This window comes from Cenococcum geophilum (assembly GCF_001692895.1).
Source record: "Cenococcum geophilum 1.58 unplaced genomic scaffold K441scaffold_6, whole genome shotgun sequence".
In the NCBI taxonomy this organism is placed as follows: Eukaryota; Fungi; Ascomycota; class Dothideomycetes; order Gloniales; family Gloniaceae; genus Cenococcum; species Cenococcum geophilum.
The window spans coordinates 1,104,675-1,124,332 of record NW_027137564.1 but is presented as its reverse complement, the minus strand read 5'-3'; the positions used below and the strand labels follow the sequence as shown (position 1 = coordinate 1,124,332).

General features: G+C 48.4%; 7 protein-coding genes across 7 annotated transcripts; 3 read left to right on the top strand and 4 right to left on the bottom strand.

The window, feature by feature from the left end:
- Positions 1-1,350: 1,350 nt before the first annotated feature.
- On the bottom strand, positions 1,351-3,935 carry K441DRAFT_684652 (homoaconitase mitochondrial precursor; the record flags this gene model as incomplete). The annotated part of the gene is made up of 3 exons (XM_067651802.1): positions 1,351-2,340; positions 2,375-3,823; positions 3,885-3,935. The coding sequence occupies 3 exons, from the start codon at positions 3,933-3,935 to the stop codon at positions 1,351-1,353; spliced, it is 2,490 nt and encodes an 829-aa protein (XP_067508087.1).
- Positions 3,936-4,087: 152 nt separating this feature from the next.
- K441DRAFT_703190 (phosphoserine aminotransferase) lies at positions 4,088-6,083 on the top strand. The gene is made up of 3 exons (XM_067653457.1): positions 4,088-5,118; positions 5,150-5,605; positions 5,794-6,083. The coding sequence occupies exons 1-3, from the start codon at positions 4,383-4,385 to the stop codon at positions 5,862-5,864; spliced, it is 1,263 nt and encodes a 420-aa protein (XP_067508086.1). The 5' UTR covers positions 4,088-4,382; the 3' UTR covers positions 5,865-6,083.
- A 1,539-nt stretch (positions 6,084-7,622) lies between these two features.
- On the top strand, positions 7,623-10,508 carry K441DRAFT_603617 (uncharacterized protein). The gene is made up of 4 exons (XM_067645313.1): positions 7,623-8,202; positions 8,251-8,414; positions 8,468-8,844; positions 8,894-10,508. Exons 1-4 carry the CDS (start codon positions 7,937-7,939, stop codon positions 10,106-10,108), a joined length of 2,022 nt encoding a protein of 673 aa, XP_067508085.1. The 5' UTR covers positions 7,623-7,936; the 3' UTR covers positions 10,109-10,508.
- A 549-nt stretch (positions 10,509-11,057) lies between these two features.
- K441DRAFT_674167 (oxidoreductase) lies at positions 11,058-12,087 on the top strand (the record flags this gene model as incomplete). Its single annotated transcript, XM_067650720.1, has 3 exons — positions 11,058-11,496; positions 11,640-11,989; positions 12,043-12,087. 3 exons carry the CDS (start codon positions 11,058-11,060, stop codon positions 12,085-12,087), a joined length of 834 nt encoding a protein of 277 aa, XP_067508084.1.
- Positions 12,088-12,576: 489 nt separating this feature from the next.
- K441DRAFT_542786 (major facilitator superfamily MFS-1) lies at positions 12,577-14,412 on the bottom strand (the record flags this gene model as incomplete). Its single annotated transcript, XM_067642708.1, has 6 exons — positions 12,577-12,948; positions 13,049-13,234; positions 13,314-13,460; positions 13,517-13,673; positions 13,733-14,242; positions 14,297-14,412. The coding sequence occupies 6 exons, from the start codon at positions 14,410-14,412 to the stop codon at positions 12,577-12,579; spliced, it is 1,488 nt and encodes a 495-aa protein (XP_067508083.1).
- Positions 14,413-14,876: 464 nt separating this feature from the next.
- K441DRAFT_653815 (uncharacterized protein) lies at positions 14,877-16,208 on the bottom strand. Its single transcript, XM_067647595.1, has one exon. The coding sequence runs from the start codon at positions 16,090-16,092 to the stop codon at positions 15,037-15,039; it is 1,056 nt and encodes a 351-aa protein (XP_067508082.1). The 5' UTR covers positions 16,093-16,208; the 3' UTR covers positions 14,877-15,036.
- A 98-nt stretch (positions 16,209-16,306) lies between these two features.
- On the bottom strand, positions 16,307-17,626 carry K441DRAFT_653813 (sucrose cleavage family protein). The gene is made up of 2 exons (XM_067647594.1): positions 17,243-17,626; positions 16,307-17,088 (listed from the first exon to the last, which is right to left on the bottom strand). Exons 1-2 carry the CDS (start codon positions 17,378-17,380, stop codon positions 16,429-16,431), a joined length of 798 nt encoding a protein of 265 aa, XP_067508081.1. The 5' UTR covers positions 17,381-17,626; the 3' UTR covers positions 16,307-16,428.
- Between the last annotated feature and the right edge of the window lie 2,032 nt (positions 17,627-19,658).

Here is a 19,658-nt window from a genome sequence, read left to right as displayed (position 1 = left end):
TTTATAGATTCTACCGTCCTTATTTTTAAAGGGCTTTAGATTTATCTATTAAGCATAAGTTTCTATAAAGTTTATGAACTGGTAAAAGTTATAGCGATTAAGCTATATCCTATTCCAGAATAGCTTTGTATTATTATATTATATAATATATAGATCTTAAGTCTATTTCTTTAGGAAGGTTTATAGCTATAGCTATATAATAATTTGCTCTTTATTAAGCTAATTAAATATAATCTAGTTTAGCAATTAGTCTTTAATTTTACTAATAATCTAGTATATATACTCTTTAGTATTATCTTATATTATTAGTATTTTAAAGAATTTATCTACCTTATAAACCTAATTGTCTAACTACTAAGCGTTAGATCTATAAGAATATGTTTAGAATATATATCTATTACTTCCTCTTCCTTCTTAATAAAAGGAGCCCTTCCCTTTCTAATATTTATAGTTTTAAGGGCGCCGGAATCTCTAATCTTTTTTTAAATGTGCTATAAATATATTAGTAATATATTATATACTTAATATACTTATTTACTTACCCTATATAATACTAGATTCTCTAAATTAAATAAGATATTATACTAACAAAAGACCTCCCCTATAGTTAAGTCTACTATATTACTACGCTGGAATTATATTAAGAATATATTCTAAATATATTTAGAACTACTTACTATAGTAAAAGTATCTACCCCCTTAGGAAGTCCCTTTATTTTTAGGTAAGCTTTATAGGCAACCTAAACTATTAAAATCGCTTTAGAATAGCTTATAGATAGCTTATACAGCTCTTTAAGGTTGTAGATATTGTATTTGGAATGTATTTAGAATGTATTTAGAATTTATTTGAATGGATCTGTGATAAAAGATGAGGTGGAGGGTGAGGTCAAAGTGTCAGAGGGAAAGTCAAATTTGGTGTGGTGGGCGGAGGTTTCGCCTATCGGGCCGACATTTTAGCGTGGTCTGGCCGACCTGTACGTACGGTATGGCGAAGATATCCAGGCCGCAAACGCTCTGATACAAAGGTACTAGATTATCCAGCACAGCCTGTACATATTTTAGGATGGGCCATACGCAAAGTGCATAAAACTTATGGCGCAATATGGAGCGATATGTAGCTTTGAATACAAATTAGCGGCACATCAAAGCAGGCTGGAAGACTTAGATCTCTTTACGGACCACCAATGACTCACGAGGGAGGGCAGATAAAACGGGAGAAATCCAACATAGGTTTCCGGCGGGTATATACACATCTCCTCCGCTGTCGTATTTCCGCAGGCTACCTGGAGACAAAAATTTGTCTCCCTCAAGATACTTATTCTTCTCATCCACTCACGATTGTACAAACCCTTACATCGCCCCCCCTATCTCTTTCCTCACCCAACTCTCCAATCCTCCTAGCGCAATAATTTCCTGTACATTCGGCGGCAGCTCACCAACCCCGACACTCCACTTCTCACCCTCCGGCCCTTCCTGCACGGTCACAGTACTTCTCCTCACATCCCACTCGAGCGTCCATCCGGTACGGCGCGTCAGCTGCTTAGCCTGCGGTGGCGCTGTCACCGGTCCCGGAGGAGGCGAGTCAAGGCTTTCGCTATTCCGGGCGGGCTCATTGATCTGCTGCTGAGAAGACGAGGGCGCAGAGGACGAGAAGACTTCGCGTAGCCTACGAACGAGTTTGGGGACTTCCACACCCATCAAGGCATTGTTGATGCTGTTCCTGCTGAAGATGTTTCCGAAACTGCCTGCAATCACGAGCGGGATGCCCTTGGCCAATATCGCTGTGACGGCCTGTTCTCTGGAGCTGCCACAGCCGAAAGAAAAACCTGAGACGAGGATATCGCCTGATCTAGCAACGGTGCGGAACGAGGGATCATAGTTCTCCATACACACCTCCGCCATTTTCTCGCGGGGGATATCGTCCTGGTACGTGTATTTGCCGGGATATATAGCGTCGGTATTGATGTTATCCGCATCACAGAAGACGATTTCGCCCGTTACTTTTTCGGGGAAGCCGGGAAGTATATCTGTGAGAGTCTCCGGAGCGGAGGCTGAAAGTTGAGTTGTCGAATTATCTTTGTTGCTGTTGGCAAGATCGTTAAGGTTACGCTCTTCTGACTCAATCATTTCGTCTGTTTGCTTGATGACTTTTTCTAGCATATCTTCAATGGTCATCATACGGTCTTCTTCCCTAATCCCATCGCCTTCCCCTAAGCTGACGCCTGCATAATCTGCTGGTGCTTTGTACCATCCCGGTCCAGAAATCTTGCCAGCAAGTGCACTTGCCGCGACAACTTCAGGACTTGCAAGATACGCTTTTGCTTCTGTGGACCCCATGCGCTTTGAAGTTACGATTGCTAGCACTGATGCCTACCTCACCAGGCTCAAGGAGACCAGCGCCAAGTCCGATACACGGCCCACAGCCCGATGGGAGAGGCTCAGCCCCGGCCGCGAGTAAGGCTTGCCAATCGCCCCGCTCTTCAGCGACGCGTTGCTCTGGAAGGGACGCTGCGGCGATGTAGAATTTCACGTGAGACGGGATGCGAAGTACCTTATCATTGTTTGCGGCAGCGGCGTCTTTGAAGACCTTGGCTGCAGCTGCAAGATCGGAAGCGCGAGAGTTGGTGCATGAAACAAGGTAGGCCTTGTTGATCTGCATGTCTTGGGCTTGGAGCTCCGCAAGGGGCGTGGCTACTTTAACGGAGTTTGGGCCGGAGACGTAGGGCGAGAGTGTTGAGAGGTCGAGGTAGAGATATTTGGCGTAGGTCGCGCCTTTATCTGCAGTTAGGGCAGGAGTATATATCGGACCCAGTTTCTGACCCGCAATTCCCGTGGGAGAAAATAGCTGGTCTATCCTCGAATGCACGAATTGACGATTCTTATTCTCGAGATACCCTGCTTCATACATAACTGATTCCGTCGCTTTCATTCTTAACCATCCGTGAAGAACGGAGTTAATGGGGAAGATACCTGACAACGCACCCCACTCCGTTGTCATATTAGCAATAGCGAGTCGATCGTCAACCGGAAGGCTACGAAGCGTTTCTTCGCTTCCTGTAAATTCGATGGCATGATTGAGAACCTCGTCGTTGTTGAACAAACCACACAAGGCCACGATGACATCTTTACCCGTAACTCCGTGGGGGAGAACTCCAGTGAAGGTGACCTTTGCGATTGGGGGAAGCTGCCACCATGTCTTGCCCGTAGCCCATATGCTTGCAGCATCCGTCCGTACTACTGCCACGCCTAAGGATCCCACTCCCCCATACATGTTGCTGTGGCTGTCCGAAGCCACGGTCATTGTTCCAGGCCACGCAAAGCCCTCTTCTACCATTATTTGATGCCCAATACCCCTTCCTGCAGGATAAAACACGACACCTTGTTTCTGGGCGAACTCTTCAATTTGCCTGTATTTCTTAAGATTCTTCTCGCTCTTGTTCTGAACGTCATGGTCTAATGTCATGACAATCTGATCGGGATTGTGTATCTTGGATGCGCCAATGGACATAAATTTGAGAGCTACGGGCCATGTATTATCATGCGTCATGCACCGATGCGGCTGCAGGGTGACATAGTCTCCTGATTTGAGGACTTTGTCCTTGGCAACTCCAACAGCGTATTTCTGAACAATTTTCTCAGTAAGGGTCTGGGGGATGAGAGTCGAGGTCTGGTAGGCGGACAGGAATTCAGCAGCCGGGCCTTCTTTCAGAGAATGGAAAACATCGACGTCATTTGTACGACGGATAGTGGTAGAGAAGCTCCGCGGTATGACGAGGGGCCGTATTTGCAATGCGCTGGGTCGCAAAGGCAAGCTTGCTCGGAGCTAGGAGAGCCATTAGTTTGGAAATTCCCAGTTAGCAGGCAGGAACTAGTAAACAACGTACTAAGCCTCCTCTACGAGCCAGCAGCCTCCCCGTGCGTATTGTCATAGCCATTGCACTAGTGGCATATGAATATAGGCGTTTGGTGTTGAGGTCTGAGATTCTTTACCGAATTTGTGGAAGGCCCCGCCAAGCCGCCAAGTCTTTCAAGCAAGGATTCCTTCTCCAACCTACCTAGGTATTCCATTAATGCTCACAATTGATATGAATGAAGGAATTTCTTTGCTTCAAGACTCTCTATCACTTGAAATATTGCGCTGTAACATTTTTGCATTAGCTAATTTCTACTAACTACCCACATATCTTAACATTGGACACAGCTTGACAAAGCAGGCAGGCAGGACAATTATTGCGCGAGTCCGAGAAGGCTGGAGTCATCGGATATATATTATCACAGGGTACAAAACTCCTTTGTCTCTGTCCTTCGGTTTCATCCTTCCACTGTGTTCCACACTATATTCCACCTTTCTCTTCAAGTTTCAATTGATCTCATAAGCCAACATGGTCGCTCGTGCCGACGTTCACTACTTTGGTGCTGGTCCAGCTCCCCTTCCCACGGCTGTTCTCGAGGAAGCTTCCAAAGTCCTCCTCAATTATAAGGACAAAGGAATTGGCCTCTGCGAGATCTCTCATCGCTCCCCCGATGCCAATGAAATCCTAGCAAACGCCAAAGCGGGTCTTACCTACCTGCCAGACATCCCCGATGACTACGAGATCTTGTTCCTGCAAAGCGGAGGCAGCGGCGAATTCAGCGCGGTGGTCTACAACCTGGCTTCCATATGGGTTGAGAAGAGACGTGCAAGGGCTGAGAAAGAGCTTGGTGCGTCAGTGTCGGAGGGAGCACTGAAGACAGAGGTGCTGGAGAGGCTACGCAAAGAGGTGGATGAAGAGTTGAAATTGGATTATCTCGTTACAGGTTCTTGGTCATTGAAAGCATCACAGGAAGCAGCAAGACTGGTTGGAGTTCAACACGTCAACGTGGCGCTGGATGCTCGGAAAGCAAATGATGGAAAGTTCGGTCGTATCCCGGCTGGGTTGGAGTGGAACCTTACACCCCGGAAGCAAAACGGTGGACCAGCGTTGGTGTATTTCTGCGATAATGGGACGGTCGGTGGCGTCGAGTTCCCAGCATTCCCATCAAACCTGGAGGGAGATGATGCCCCGCCTGTAGTTGCAGACATGTCATCCAATTTCATCAGCCGAAAAGTTGATGTGAGCAAATACGCCGTCATTTTCGGTGGCGCACAAAAGAACATTTTGCAACACAGGAATCACCATTGTTATCCTACGAAAGTCATTGCTACCGCCAGAATCCATTCATGCTTCGCCCGAATTACTGAGGGCTTTGGATCTTCCCGTTGGACCAATTGTGCTGGATTGGCCGGCGATCGCAAAGAACAACTCGCTGTACAATACCTTGCCCATCTTCGATGTCTGGGTAGCAGGCCAGGTTATGGCCGGGCCGATACAGACGTATGGCACAAAGAAGATCGAAGGGCAGGAGGAAGCCTCTAATGACAAAGCAAAAATGGTATACGAAACCCTAGATAAGTACTCGGAGGTGTACCGGGTAGTGCCGGATAAATTGGTCCGAAGCAGGATGAACATCTGCTTCAGAGTTGGCGGAGGTGACGCAGAGAAGAAGAAAGCCTTCCTGGCTGGCGCGGAGAAGAGGGGTCTCTTGGGCTTGAAAGGCCATCGGAGCGTTGGCGGCATACGTGCAAGTAACTTGCCCCACCGTGCAAGCCCACTATGCATTATAGCTTGACAAGTACCTCCGTACCTTGCGTCAGCCTCCGGTCTGCAATTAGCCCTCCTACCAGATGGTCAAGTAGCGGCGCGCCGGTTTGTCATAGCGGACTCACGGATAAGTCATTCATAGCATGCCAAGCTAACCCAATATAATATTCAGACAATGCAGTATCGATCCAAGGTGCGCAAAAGCTGGTGAAGTATCTTGAGGACTATGCAAAAGGAGCGTAAGGAAAAGAAATGGCATAACGATATGAAAAGGTCTGTTAAGCATTGAGCCGGCGTTAAGACAGAAAAGGTTCTCAACTCCTTCTTCACAGTAAGAGCAGGTGGGCATTACGTCTTCATTCAACATAATACCCGCATTTGTTCACTGTGCGATTTTGCGATTTTGCGATTTTGCGATTGTGAGATTGTGCGATTGTGGTACACTCTACTATGAAATGGCGGACCATGACCCTGGCTTGGCGCTGGCCAGGCTTCTATGACCATGGTTATTGCATTGACCGGATGTTTCCTCAGGCAGAGGTGATGTGCAAGTGTGCAAACGATTGAAGACTCCAAGTGGTCAGACGAGCTGAGAGAGTCTCATTCGAGAAAGACAGAGTCATGCCGCTCATTCGTGCCTTGGGTCGGGCGGCCGAGATATAGTGGGAGTGGCGATATGCGTAGGGCTATTATCGATAGGAGGTGCTGAGGCCATGTGGGGAGGTGGTGGGCTACGGGGGGTGCAGATTGGCTGCGCCCGAGGGAGTGGTGAAACCGGCCAGGGGTATTTTACCTGCCAGCCAAGCTTCTGGCTCGTGCGCGGATCGATGGCGGCCAACTCCACCCCCCAAAGCCCAGCTCCACTATGCCAGCTCCACCATGCCTGCTCCACCATGCCTGCTCCACCATGCCTCACCTGCCTCATCTGCCTGTCTATCCTCACCACCATGACTCCTGAAACCCCCGCTGCCCAGTGCACACTGCCGCTCCGTCGCCCACAGCACCCAGAGCACCCTCAGCGCCACCCTGCCGCCGAAGAAGATGCTTATCCTTCTACGCGCCACGCTGTCGTGCATGGAAAAAGTGGCGGGTGAGTCAAGGAGAGCACATTCGTCGAGCGACGATGCAAATACTTTACTCACATAGCCGCCCTCAATCTCCCGCCCATGCTGTATCTCTCCCGTGGCCTCGTCCTCGTCCGTACATTCAAGATTGCGCTCGGAAACAGAAGCTCTAGATTTTACATCATTAGAATTGATTAATTATGATTTTTCCTCTTCGCTTGGCTGCACCATCCCTGACTGCTCCTACTTTCTCTTTTGATGACCAAGAGACCGCAGTTCCTTCTTTCTGATAATTAATCCGATCCAATATTATGCATACCTAACAAGCCTCGGAGAGTCGAAGGATCTTCCAAGTTCCGAATCTTCGCTTGCTTGCGACCTGCCGTCGTCTGCGTTTCAGGGTCCTGAAGCGAGCATCTTGCTGCAAACACAAACCGCAAGACGTCTGATCGTAAAACCCCCCCCACTCAGAGACCCCGACTTCAGCGATCGCCACTCAACTGTGCTTTCTGCCTACGCCGAGTTGTTTCTGACGCCGTGGGAGTGCGCCGCGCTGGCCTTTGCATGCAGACCTAGAAACAAGACTGAAAACTAAACTGAGTTCTGCAAGATTGACATGACTAAGTCGTCTTTTTTTCCTTATTTTTTCTCTTCGCAATGTTCTCGTCAATTCCGACCTGTGGTTGCGCGCGCGGGTATCCATCCCTCCCCGCAGGGCTAAAAGCCCCGTACAATTACCACAATAGTCGGTGGCTTACCGCGAAAAGCTTCGGTGGCCGGGCGGGTTGAGCTTCACCCGATTTACATGACAAGTCCAAGGTTCCGGGTCTGCATGATGTTGAAACCCCATCTCGACCTAGCGCTGGCTAGGTTCGAACTTGACATCACCCAGGCCTGGACTGTGCCAATGCTGCCCACGCAGCTACTGGAATGACAGACGCCGCAGGACCACTGTCACGAAACCTTCTGCTACAGGTAAGCAGGTCATGGTTTCCTCATATACTGTTTGCTGTCTCATATGGCTTCGATGGTCGACCGCCTTCATGCCCACACTCCTTTTGTTCTCTTCACTGCTGGCCGGTTCAAGCAACTTGGTAGTTGTCTGACGATCGAACGGGTGTTCCTCTCACGCTCATCATCAGTCTTTCTGCCTCCATGATTTCTTAATCGTTACACTCTTTTTTAGCCGCTGCTGGTCCTCAGCGAGAAAAATCCTCTTTTCCTGTACATTTCTTCGAGGCCGGCTACAAGATGGAAAGATGGTGTCCCTCCATCGTCGCCCGAGCACACCTCAACATGACCCTCAACACTACGCTCAGCACTCTCGAAGCTTCCTGGTCACAGTCAAATCGGACATGGATGTTAATCGACAACCTTAGCCCGGCCCAAGTGCATACCCTCCGGACGATACATGTTACTCTTGGAGCCTTTAGTCTGGGTTTGGCCCTGTTGATGGTTTTACAGATACTCCATGACGCCTGGAGAGTTTCTTCACTGCAGGTTACGTTAAGGCCACGGTAAGTTTGGCGGGACTATAGTGGAATCCTCAGACTGACGGCATCCAGGATATTTGACTTTCTAGCCAACATCCATCCTGCCGAGACCTTTCCGCTCGTTTTAGCTTCGGGAATAGCGATACAAGAAGTCATATTTGTAACAGTGCAGAGCACTGCTCTTGATAGTTTAAATGTTGCGGGATGCAGAGGAGTCGCCATGGTCGTATTTCCTGGTAAGAGAACCGCTACCCGAAAACCGTGTCTTCAACTAACAAAGGAACGGCAGCGATATTCCTCCAAGCATATGTAAATTTAGTGTTCGGTGCCGAAACAGCAATACGGAGTCTGGGGACGAAGCGTTTCTCGCCGCGGGGTAAATGGACCACTAAGATTTGCCTCATGGTCGTTGCACTCATGTTTCTTCTCACCTGGATTCCTACAATCATATGGCAAACCCCAAACTACTGTCTTGGCAGCTTGGTTTGGTATCCAATTCGATACGGATTCGTCGCCATTATTATACTCTGCGTTATGCTATTCTCTTTCCTAGCGTTAGCCGCCGTAATCAGCATACAACTTATGAGGAGCGTCAGGGTTGACCCAAACGAGCGAATCGCAGCTTCGCGGATGTGTTACTATTTGGTGGTGGCTGCCATAATATACGTAAGTCTTACTATAGAAATCTATGTATAGAGACGCTAATTCAAATCAGGCTCTTGTCCTTCCCTTTGAAATCCAGGCTCATCGTTGTGATTTCAATGATTCGCTCGCTTCTACAGGGATTGCTGAAGTTCCTCTGTTTAGCTCGGGGATTTTCGTCACTTTTATTCATCTTTTCCTTCGGGTAAATGCAAGTCGCATGGTCATCAAACCTCTCGGAGTTCCTTGGCAAAAGCGCCCGCGTATACGGTTTTTTGGGCCTAGCGATCTCGAAATGAACATCAGTGAACCAATTTTCAACAGATCGGACAGTCAGGATGGCCTTGTTATGGTACCAGAGAAAGAATGTATAGGAGAATCACCTAGTAGAGTTGATTACTATAATCGACTTGAGAAGGAGAGTCAGGGCCCGAGGAGCCCTGCGTCTTCATCGCCAGGATCCCGCGCACCACCAACTCACAAACGAGCGAAATCCAGCTACTCATTATTCCCTACACGTGCCGAGGAAATTCCGCGCCTCCCTGCTATCATCTACACTCCACCGTCCGCATCCAATCCCACGTCCGCTCGAAATGCGTCTTCTGCCGCGAACCGCCAAACTCGCAGCTCTGTCGGCACAAATGCCGCTTCCGTCACTGATGTCCACGAAGCGTCTCTCCAATGGCTGAACCCACCACCACCGCCTTTCTCCATCCAACGGCACCGCCGCGATGACAGCGCCGACAGCGCCGACAGTAGTGCGACCGTGCAGATTGGGTTACGCTTCTCCGTTGCACCCGCCGCTATTGCCGCAGCAAACCGCAGTGCCCTAAACCGCGCTCTTACGCCGCCTCCACCGCCTCTGGCCACTCTTCGTCGCGACCCAAGCGACTCCAGTGGGGAAAGCCTTAGACTGCCCATTCAAGCCCCATCCCCTGAGACTTCGTCGATAGATCTGCCAAGGCAAACGGGGAACACACCCTCTCCACCACAAGCTCCTCCGTTAGTAATATTATCGCCCTCAAAATCCACCTCACAAAACGAGCCTGGCTTCCCGCAGCTGACACCGCAAAGCAGCGGTATCTACCTCCAAGTTGTAAAAAACAAAGTTCTACCGCCTACCCCACGTGACTCAGCTGGTGGAAGGCCAAACCAGCGGATGGCCATCAGCGGATTGAGAATAAACCCACTGTCGCCGGCTAAGAAGTCTCCGACATCGAGACCAGGAGTTGGATTGGGAGCAGGGACCATCTCGAGAAGTCCGCCGCCAGAGGGTGGATGGATTTGAGCAAAAAAGCAGGCAACGTGGACGTAGACTTGTATCAATATGATAAGGCGCAGTGGCTTCTCTCGGTGTTTGCGGTGGGATTTTATATGGCGTTCTAGTGCTAGCTATCTTCTTTTTACTATTTTCCATTCGTGTACTACTCCATTACGCCATCCTTATCCCTCGTCCTATACTTCCTCTCGCTAAAACCACCCCATGTATCACTCAAAAATTGTTTCGTCATTCTCTCCTTTCGTTCGACCCGTTGTCTCACTCATGTTAGAGGAGCTGAACTCTTACCATCGTTTCCCTTTTTTTTGAATATTTAGGCGCGGCCCATGAGCATGTACAATACCCGTATTGGAAATGATGGAAACGGTTGCAGCATATAGCAAGGAGCAATGAATCAGAACGAGACGCGAATATAGTTCCACCATGAATGTGTTTGTAGCGAATCATCTTCGTAAATACCGGATTGCTAGGTGAACTCCAGACAAGGTTCGTTTTAGACCACGTACTTAGTTGCGACGTTAGCGCAACTGATGAGACTTCCACAAGGGACTCGTGGACGAACCAAGGAGCTTGGTTCCTCACTTCCAATGGTAGGAATGTTTTCAGCTGGGGTAGTTTTTTTTCCTTAATCCATACAATTGCAATACGTGCGACTGATTATGTGATAGTGATGAATTGGATCCCCCTCTAGCCCAGTGACTAAGACGGCAAGCGGCCTGACTAATAAAACGCTCGCCGACTGCGAACACCCACCGGGCCAACCATTAAACCGAATCGCCACAGCGAATTACCTCTTTCAGCCTAGAAGGACCTGCTCTTATGGCTGATTAAGGATAAGGCCGATGCCAACATGCGGCAGTTCACCATTGTCATATAACTAAGCCCTACGAACAAAGCCCAGTAGCCCGTCTGCCTGTTTGTTTTCAGGATAGTTTATTTTCCAACGTAGCAGAGAGTGATGGCCACGAAAACCGTTCTCATAACCGGCACCAGCGCCGGCGGCATCGGATCCGCACTGGCGTTCGCCTTCCAAAAACGGGGTCTGCGGGTCTTCGCAACGGCGCGCAATACATCCAAAATCGACCCCGCGCTCGCCGACTTGCCCAATGTCGAACTCCTGAGCCTGGACGTGACGTCGGACGCCTCGATCGCGGCAGCCGTCGCGGAGGTGAAGGAGAGAGCCGGCGGCAAGCTGGATTTCCTGGTCAATAACTCCGGCCTGGGTTATATCATGCCGTTTCTGGACCTGGACATGGACGAGGCGAAGAAGCTGTTTGATGTGAACTTTTGGGGCGTGCTGGCGGCTACCAAGGCGTTTGCGCCCATGCTGATAGAGGCGAAGGGGGCGATCGTGAATATCAGTTCGATTTCAGGAGTGGCATACAATCCGTATGAGAGTAGGTTCTTTCGTGATTCTCGTTTCCCCCTCCCGATCTTTTTCGGGGAGGTTTTTTTCTTCAAACTTCACCCTTTCAGATTCCTAGTAATCCCTCAGCCCGAAAGGAACGAGGATGCCGTGCCGTTCTGATCACATCCTTAGTCATCTACAACTCCTCCAAAGCCGCCATAACCATGTTCGGCGACACACTGCGTATGGAACTGGCTCCAATGGGTGTGAAGGTCGTTACCGTCATGACAGGCATGGTCAAGACAAACTGGTACAACAATGTGCCCACTTTTATTCTCCCATCGGACTCTCTTTACCTTCCCGTCGTGGAGCATATCGAAGCCGGCGCCACTGGTGTCGACAACGCGAAGAATGGCACCCCTGTCGATGTGTATGCCGAAAGCGTTGTAAAGCATTTACTGGGCGGTGCTAATGGGAGGATTTGGCATGGTGCAATGTCTACTCTGGTTTGGTCGTTGTCACTCCTGCCTTATTTTGTCATGGTGAGTGGATTTGTTTTCTTGGATCATGAGTTGAAAACTGACTGGGAATATAGGACTACGTAATGATGGATAGGTCTGGGTTAAAGGGCCTGAAGTGATCTAAAAATAATTAATATCTGCATTTCTGATGATGTACTTCGGATAGGTTACTATTAGTTTAACTCCCAGATCTAAACACTTTCAATTTAGCTGAAATGCAATGCAGTACTGAAGATCTAAGTGTAAAACCTTACAAACAAGCCATATGATCTGTATTTCCCCACTCAATGCATAGAAACGTAAGCCTAAAACGTAGAAGAGTGGGACGATTGTCTACAGGCCCAACTCATGTTCACGATTTCGCTCTTTCAACTCAGAATGCCTGGAGTATGTATATCTAAGTCTATCCTTAGCCACACAAAATGCAGAGTCCCGGATTAACTTTCGAAATCTATGGTATATACGCAAAGAAGCCCCATTACGCTCCATCACGTCATTACCAATAATTTACCTCTTGCCTTCTTACTAAATATCGAACCTCTCTTTTCCCGGCTTGATAGAAGCTTCGTTTATGTCCTGCACACTTCCCAGGCCATGCGATTATTTCTCTACATCCCCATCCCCACGCTCGCACGCTCTCCAATCTTTTCATCATGCATATTCTTCTTCTCATCCTCAGCGGGATTTTCCTCAACCTGCATATGATCAGCCTCTCGTTCGTGCCCCTGCGTCCCAATAGTTAATAGTGGCACAAGTGCAACCCCAACCACCGCAGTGGACATTGAGAACCAAAATGTCGCCGCATATGGCTCAACTGGATCATTCGCATAATAGCCCGATTTTGAGGGATTCGCAGAAACTGAGTTGAAAATGGCGGTAGCGATTCCATAGCCCACCGCTACGCAAAGCTTGGAGACAGTTTGGAAGATCGAGCCGGCGATAGATTGACGATGGGGCGGAAGCGCGGAGAGAACATACATCTATACGTATGGGGCTAGTTTTAGTATACCAAGCAGAACGCCACCGAAGGGAGGTAAACAGTAAAGTATACTTGGACAAATGATGTCCGGAGGAACTTACATTGGTAACGTTGAATTCGAAATCAGCACCAACGACGCACAGAATTAAAGCAGGAAAGATAAATGCCCAGTAAGAGTCTCCATGCCGCTGTAGAGCAACGAGTAGAAACGAGATAACGTAGGAGCACGCGCCAATGCCCATAAGGAGTTTATTGGAGACTTTATGAAGAATAATGGCGGCAATGATCTAAGATGTGTAAGCGGCCTCGAATCGACGACGACTAAGAGCAGCGTTATATCGGATTGAATTTGAGAGTAATGCTTACATTAACGAGAATTCCCATGATAGCCATTGGAAGTAGGTGGACAGCAGTAATTAGAGCTGAGAAATGAAGCACCCTCTGCATGTACAGCGAGATCCAGAAGGTCATCACTGGGAAGGTAAGGAAGCCGAGAAGCATGATCGAAAGGAGCTAGACTGAGAGTCAAATCCGCGCCGTCTCCTCGAAAAAGTGCCTAGAATACTTACTAGTGAAAAATCCCTATCTCGCCATATGTTCATAGGCACCATAGCATACTGAAATCTGTTCTCCCACACTACAAATGCAATAATAGCAAGAATACCTAGAATAAGGAGGACAAGAACATATGGTGTTTTCCAACTATTTGGAGCGTCTCCGCCAAGGCTATTCAACGTCAGAACATACCCAACCATATGTAGGTGAATCAATGTAAATGTATGTACCTTAAAGACGCAGAAAACATGCCAATGCCTGCAATGGTTAATATAGTTCCCACAACATCAAATCTTCTAAGAGTTTCCCAAGTAAGCGGTTGCTTGACCAACTCATCATTCGGCACCGTGAATGTTGCCACAATCGTAAAGACTAGGTAAATGATAGCCAATAACCAGAATGAAGCTCTCCAGCCAAATAGCTGTGCGGCAACTCCCGAGAATATCGACCCGAATACAAACCCTAGAGGGTTCCCAGCGCTATAGCAGGCAAAGACTCTATTCTTCCTCATCGATGGCTGCTTGTATATCACGCCGAGTATACCTTGTGCCGAAGGAACTGAGGAGGCGGACGTGATTCCCATAAGGCCACCGATAATATCAAGCGTGAGACCTGTCTGAGAGAAGCCTGCGGCAAGGGCGAAGACGGCGAATAGGCCTAGACTGCCAATAAAGAGGGATCTGCGGCCGAACAGGTCTGCGACGCTACCAAAGAACAGGAGGAGAGCGCCGGACGATAGGCTGAAAGGGATGAAGTGTCAGACAAGCACGGCCAATTAAGACAGGATGACTTACAAAGGAGATGCACTGACCCAAGTGATTTCTGCGTTGGTCATATTCAGGTCTCTTCCCACGAAAGAAGTGATAACGGTAACGGAGCCGCCTATAAATGAGGACATTGCCACTGCCATTGTTGCAGTAAGAACGAACAGGTTTTCTTGTGCTGTAGACCTGAAGCATTCCGGGCGAGCTCCAGGATTCGCTTTGATCTTCATGGTCTCTTTGGTCCCCATTGCCGCCTCAGGGTCTCTAGCTGTCAATACTTGCCTATCCATGGCGGGAGACGTCGAAGTCATGGCGGCAAGGCGCGCAGGATGTTCTCTCTATGCATTGGAGTGTTGGCAGACATATTCAAGAGTATTATCCCACGTGCAAAGAAGCAATTGGAAAAGTGGAGCAAGAGATAGCTCGATAATAGAGGAGGAGCGTCGGGAGAGTGGACATGGCGGGGCCTAGCGGGTATGGCGGGCATGGTGGGTATGGTGGGCATGGCGGGCATAATGGCTGTTAGACTCGGAAGCTTCATGCAGAAACCCGGCAATTGCTCCCCGCTACAGCAATTTGGGTCCTTAGGTTATCGATAAGAATCAACCAATCGGAAAATCTAGGTTCATATAAATATCCAATTGGATCCAGTCGCGAATATAAGCGACCTCCGCGACGTCCTGACTCTCGCATATAATTTCACATCAACCCAGTACTAACAATAGCCTTGAAACTCCGTGAGATAATATACCGGGACTTATATACATACATTATAATTTATACACTTGCCATCCCCTCAAATCCATCTGGCTCAGCACCCCTCCCAGCGGACCTTGCACTTCCCGGCCAGCAACCCATATCTTTCGACCCGCCCAATGCTCAATAAAGCCATCAGGCCCCGACACCAGAATTAGTCTCGATCCTTTTGGTGGGGCGCCGTCTTTCTGTGTAGATACCTTCAGATGCCTGGCGATGTTGGCAGGCTGGATGAAGCTCTTCTCCTCGTCAACGAAATATTCCACGCTCAACCTCTTGTGTGTTTGCGATTGGTGCTTCAATGCTTCTAATTCCTTAACAATGATGCCTTGCTTCTCCACGTGTTTAGCCGTGTCTTGTGATAGACCTGATTTCCCCAACCCAAGTACGCTTCCCCAGCCCCAGCTGCGGCCTGGCAGAGGAGTTTGCAGGGAATCACTCTGTCCACCAGCACAATCTCCCCTCTGTCTATTCGCCCACAGTATGTGCATTCGGGCTCCAGGCCTATTATTCAGTGCGTGCGCAACCTGCATCGCCGGCGCGATACCGGTACCCCCAGCTAGGAACAGCACCTTCTTCACATCATGTGGTAGCTCACATTCAACATTGGGTCCTCTTAGTTCGACAGTAGACTGCTCAGGAAGCCTATGAATATATGTCGACACCTCTCCGCCCTCCTCTCTCCGGACGAGAAACCTTAATTCTTGAGCTTCTCCATGCTCATCCTCTGAGCCTCCCACTAGCGGAGGGAGAGGAGTGTATGCCCTTGCAATTTGCAATTGAGGTTGTTTCAACTGCACGCTCCACACCGATTGTTTCCATACGTCCTTCAGCGCTTGAGGGTTCGAGGATCCTTCTCGGTTGCGGAGCGTAAAGATGGAGCTGGTGGGCGAAGTTTGCTGTTTCGAAATCAGAGTATACGGCACAAAGGTATGCGGATTGAGCGATGAGGTTTCCGAATCATCAGGTGCCGTGACGAATCTGTAGGCTGCGCCACCAAGAGCGCTTGTGCCCAACACGACGAGGACTCCTGAGTGCGGTCGGAAAAGGATTGAAGGCGACCACACCATTTTAGAGGAAGTGAGGAAGAGAAGTTCAGCGCCTCAAGAGAGACAGCAAGGAGAATTAGAGAAACGACATTTGGGGGCACGTGGTGGCGTGAGGTGAGCTGGGCGCTGGAGAGCTCACCTGTCATGAAATCACAATCGTAATGGAGCCGCGATGCAGGGTCTAAGCTTCCGCCAACCATGCCAAGACGGACCCCACAAATGCTTTGGCATCAATCATCTTTTAATCGAGTGGATGTTTTCTTATTTACAGATCCCAATACCCTTCTACGTGCTACCCCTCCAATCCTATACAGTCATACAACTTGCGCTGATGTTTTACAGTCGGTCAAGGCCGATTCACAGCCTGATTATCTCTCCATCTTGCTTAATCCCACCCCTAAACATACTACTAATGACCTTGCCTCCAAGGATAGTCTCCTGAATAATGCCTTCAACATGCTCAGGGCTAACTCTGCCATACCAAATGCCCTGACCTGCCAGCGGGTTGCCCTTGAAAGAAGGTGGTATGTATATGATTATATTCCCGGCGTACTTGTGCCCTCCAATGTGACTTATCAAACCAACCTGGGCAGAATGTACACTGTTTTCATTCACATCTTGTGAAGATGATGACGTCGTGACATGTATACCCTTCATTTGAAGCTTCTCCTCAAATTCAGACCTCAAAAGTGGTCCCATGACTCCGCATCGGTGATCTCGCCCACCATGTCCACATATCAGGACTAATATGTCATCCACATCACGCACACCTAAGAATTGCGTTTGCAAGGACGGGTCCTTTGTAAGGGCCTCCTTGAGCTCTTGCGGAAGCACGTTGTGAGCATTATGTAGCTGCGCAGGTTGAAGAAAGCCTTTGACAAAATTCTCGATAGACGTTTTGCTATTTGGCAGGGAGGGTATGTAACGGAAGCTTGGAAGGAGGTACGCGGAGGTTACAGAAGTAGAAGGATTTGCAGGCGGGAAGGATGAGTTTGTGAGCATGATATTGTTGTACGGCTGTGGTGGAAGTTATTATTTGGCGATTTGAGTTTCGGGGAAGGGGTTGGGCCTGCCCAGTCTCTTCATATCTCCGACGAAAACTCTGGTGCGTAGAGACACGGATTGGGAATGAGACAGGCAGAGCATGATGGATTTTAGGGATCAAACTGACGTCACAAAATTTCCCGCCTCTACTCAACAGGGCCCTCAATTGCCTGACAAACTCTCCATGTTCTCCTTCGTCCTCGATCCTACTCTTCCAGTCTTCTCTCCCCGTACAGACCAGAACCTGCTTAGTGTATGCTGCCATTGTCCCATTCAAAGACTGTTCGCGATCAATGTCCAGGTCAGCTGGCGCCGGACGACACGGGCATGTTGGCAATGGACACGACTCTATCACCGGGAAGGGAGTAGGAACACGGATACGGGGGCGGTGTATTGAGGAGGTATGCCGACAGTGCCTTGTAGAATGGATGCTAGAGCTCAGCACGCGTAAACTCTGCCGCCCTACGTACATAGTAGGAGAACAGATGTGCTGATGGTTACAAGGGGCTCGAAAGCCGGAGAATAAAGGTAACCATCACGGAACGATTCCGCGGCTTTGCTTTACTCCACCATCGCGATAGCTTGCCATGAAAATATAAATTTGGACCGCAACAAACGCATAAACACCTAACTTCGGCGATTCGGGAAGGCAGTAATATGATTAAGGGTTTGCGCTCTTTCCATAGTCGCCTTATTTGGACTTCATGTCACTCTGGTGAACCTCGACATTATCTCAGTGAGCGACTCAGCCGGCAACCAAGACAGTAAATCTCGATAGTACTTAACTAATTGTCTCGGTTGCCTTTGGTGCGAAAACGTAGGAGGGTCGACTTATAACTAGTATCTTTCTTCACCTTTTTTAACGCCCTACTTCTACCCTAAATAACGTATTTTTAAAAATCTAATTGATTATATAAAAACCCTATAGTATAAAAGTAAGTTGTTAAAATTATAGGTAGAAAGAGAAGTAGAGTAACTTATTTAGGCCCTCAGACGGCAGGACAAGCCTACGTTATTACTGTAATAAAATACGCCGCCTGAGCCGCTTACTGAATAACCTCAACGTGGCATAGAATAACACTATTAGCCACTGCTATTTCTATGAACTGGGGGAAGCATCTTCATTTATCTTAATATGATACCTGTCACGTCTATATACTTGTTCAGGGTTCTGCCTTCCCAACGAGTCATGTCTAATGGTCGTACCTGTAAGGCTAAAACTAAGTCACAGTGCAGTCCAGTTACCTCGTTGTCTATCTACACCGTACTAACACATCCGTCGTCACAAATATGCAGTCAGCATTTCCCTAAACAGCATAAAAACCAAAATCTGCCCTGCGAAAATTCTGAGCCTAGGTGGCTGCACTAATCACCTAGCTTGAAAAGACGGTGTACTGTACTTAGATTATGTCTTCATCCCATCCCAGGACATCAAAGCGCCATAGCAGTCGGAAGTAGAACCTCGCGTCTTTCAGAAGAGATTCGTGAGCTTTTTGAAGTTGCAACCCATTAGCCATCTCCCTTCTCCAGGGACTAATGTGCTTACTTGGAACAAACCAGCATGATACCAGACACAGTTTACCACTGCCCCTCATTAAACAAGAAGGTCACTGCTCGTAAAGCTGAAAACAGGCTCACACCTCTTTATCTACCTTAAAAGAAAGCTGCCGTTGATGATTTAGTCCCTTCACATCCAGGGGCACAGGCAGATATCGACTGGGTACTCTCTTTCGAAAAATACCAACGGCATTTGATGAGACGGTTAAAGAAAGTGACCTTTGGAAAAGATGTTCCTGAAGGATTCCAGGACTCTGTCAGTTATCGGATGCGTTGGGAGGGTGTGGACATGACTCCAACTCCAAAGCTAGCATCTGTTTGCCCCGGATACGGCGAAGGAGAACCAGTGGCTTAGATTGTAATAAAAAAGACCAGGCCATAACTTTCGGTCCCGAATGTCAGCGCTACCTGTGCGCTCGTCTTGTACTCATCAATACATGCTCCGACGCCCATGAACAACTCATGGGACATGGTAGCCTGCAGCCTCAACTCAAACAAGTGCGATAGATGAACGTTGCTGGAACCTAAGAACCTGCCCGCTCGAAGACGATGTCTGAAGTTGGACTGTACTTGCTGAAGTCCTTTTATGGCCTGCTCATGACGGTAGAGACTACGTCGTCTCCAGCATTGGTGTTGTCATGAGATGCAGTATTTTCAGTATAAGTCTTGCTGTATTAGTGTCATGAATGATCCGAAAGACGTCTCTCGCATTAAGGGTATAAGATAGCATCACTCCGTAATGTGGGAGGACGGTGGCGTGTAGGAGACTCCATAAGGTAGAGTCGTCGCTCCGAACAAATCTTATCCCTTAACCCTATTCGGTATCGATAAGAACCAACCAATAAGATCAATGCAATCAAAATCGTCGAGATTAGAAACATAAAGCCGTTGATATTTGCCAAATGGTTTTTAGTGGCCTGATTTGGTGGAACGTTATACTGAGTCGGCTGAACAAGGTATATATTATTAGAAGTATGATTGGAAGG

Excerpts from the sequence above, each read along its gene's own strand:
- K441DRAFT_653813 (XM_067647594.1), bottom strand. The coding sequence starts at position 17,380 with ATGGCAGCATACACTAAGCAGGTTCTGGTCTGTACGGGGAGAGAAGAC. Across the intron at positions 17,089-17,242 it reads GAGGCGGGAAATTTTGTGAC|CCGTACAACAATATCATGCT; the intron begins GTCAGTTTGATC and ends CTTCCACCACAG.
- K441DRAFT_603617 (XM_067645313.1), top strand. The coding sequence starts at position 7,937 with ATGGAAAGATGGTGTCCCTCCATCGTCGCCCGAGCACACCTCAACATG. Across the intron at positions 8,203-8,250 it reads CAGGTTACGTTAAGGCCACG|GATATTTGACTTTCTAGCCA; the intron begins GTAAGTTTGGCG and ends GACGGCATCCAG. Across the intron at positions 8,415-8,467 it reads CGCCATGGTCGTATTTCCTG|CGATATTCCTCCAAGCATAT; the intron begins GTAAGAGAACCG and ends AAGGAACGGCAG.
- K441DRAFT_703190 (XM_067653457.1), top strand. The coding sequence starts at position 4,383 with ATGGTCGCTCGTGCCGACGTTCACTACTTTGGTGCTGGTCCAGCTCCC. Across the intron at positions 5,119-5,149 it reads CAAATACGCCGTCATTTTCG|GAATCACCATTGTTATCCTA; the intron begins GTGGCGCACAAA and ends TTTGCAACACAG. Across the intron at positions 5,606-5,793 it reads CGTTGGCGGCATACGTGCAA|ACAATGCAGTATCGATCCAA; the intron begins GTAACTTGCCCC and ends TATAATATTCAG.
- K441DRAFT_653815 (XM_067647595.1), bottom strand. The coding sequence starts at position 16,092 with ATGGTGTGGTCGCCTTCAATCCTTTTCCGACCGCACTCAGGAGTCCTC.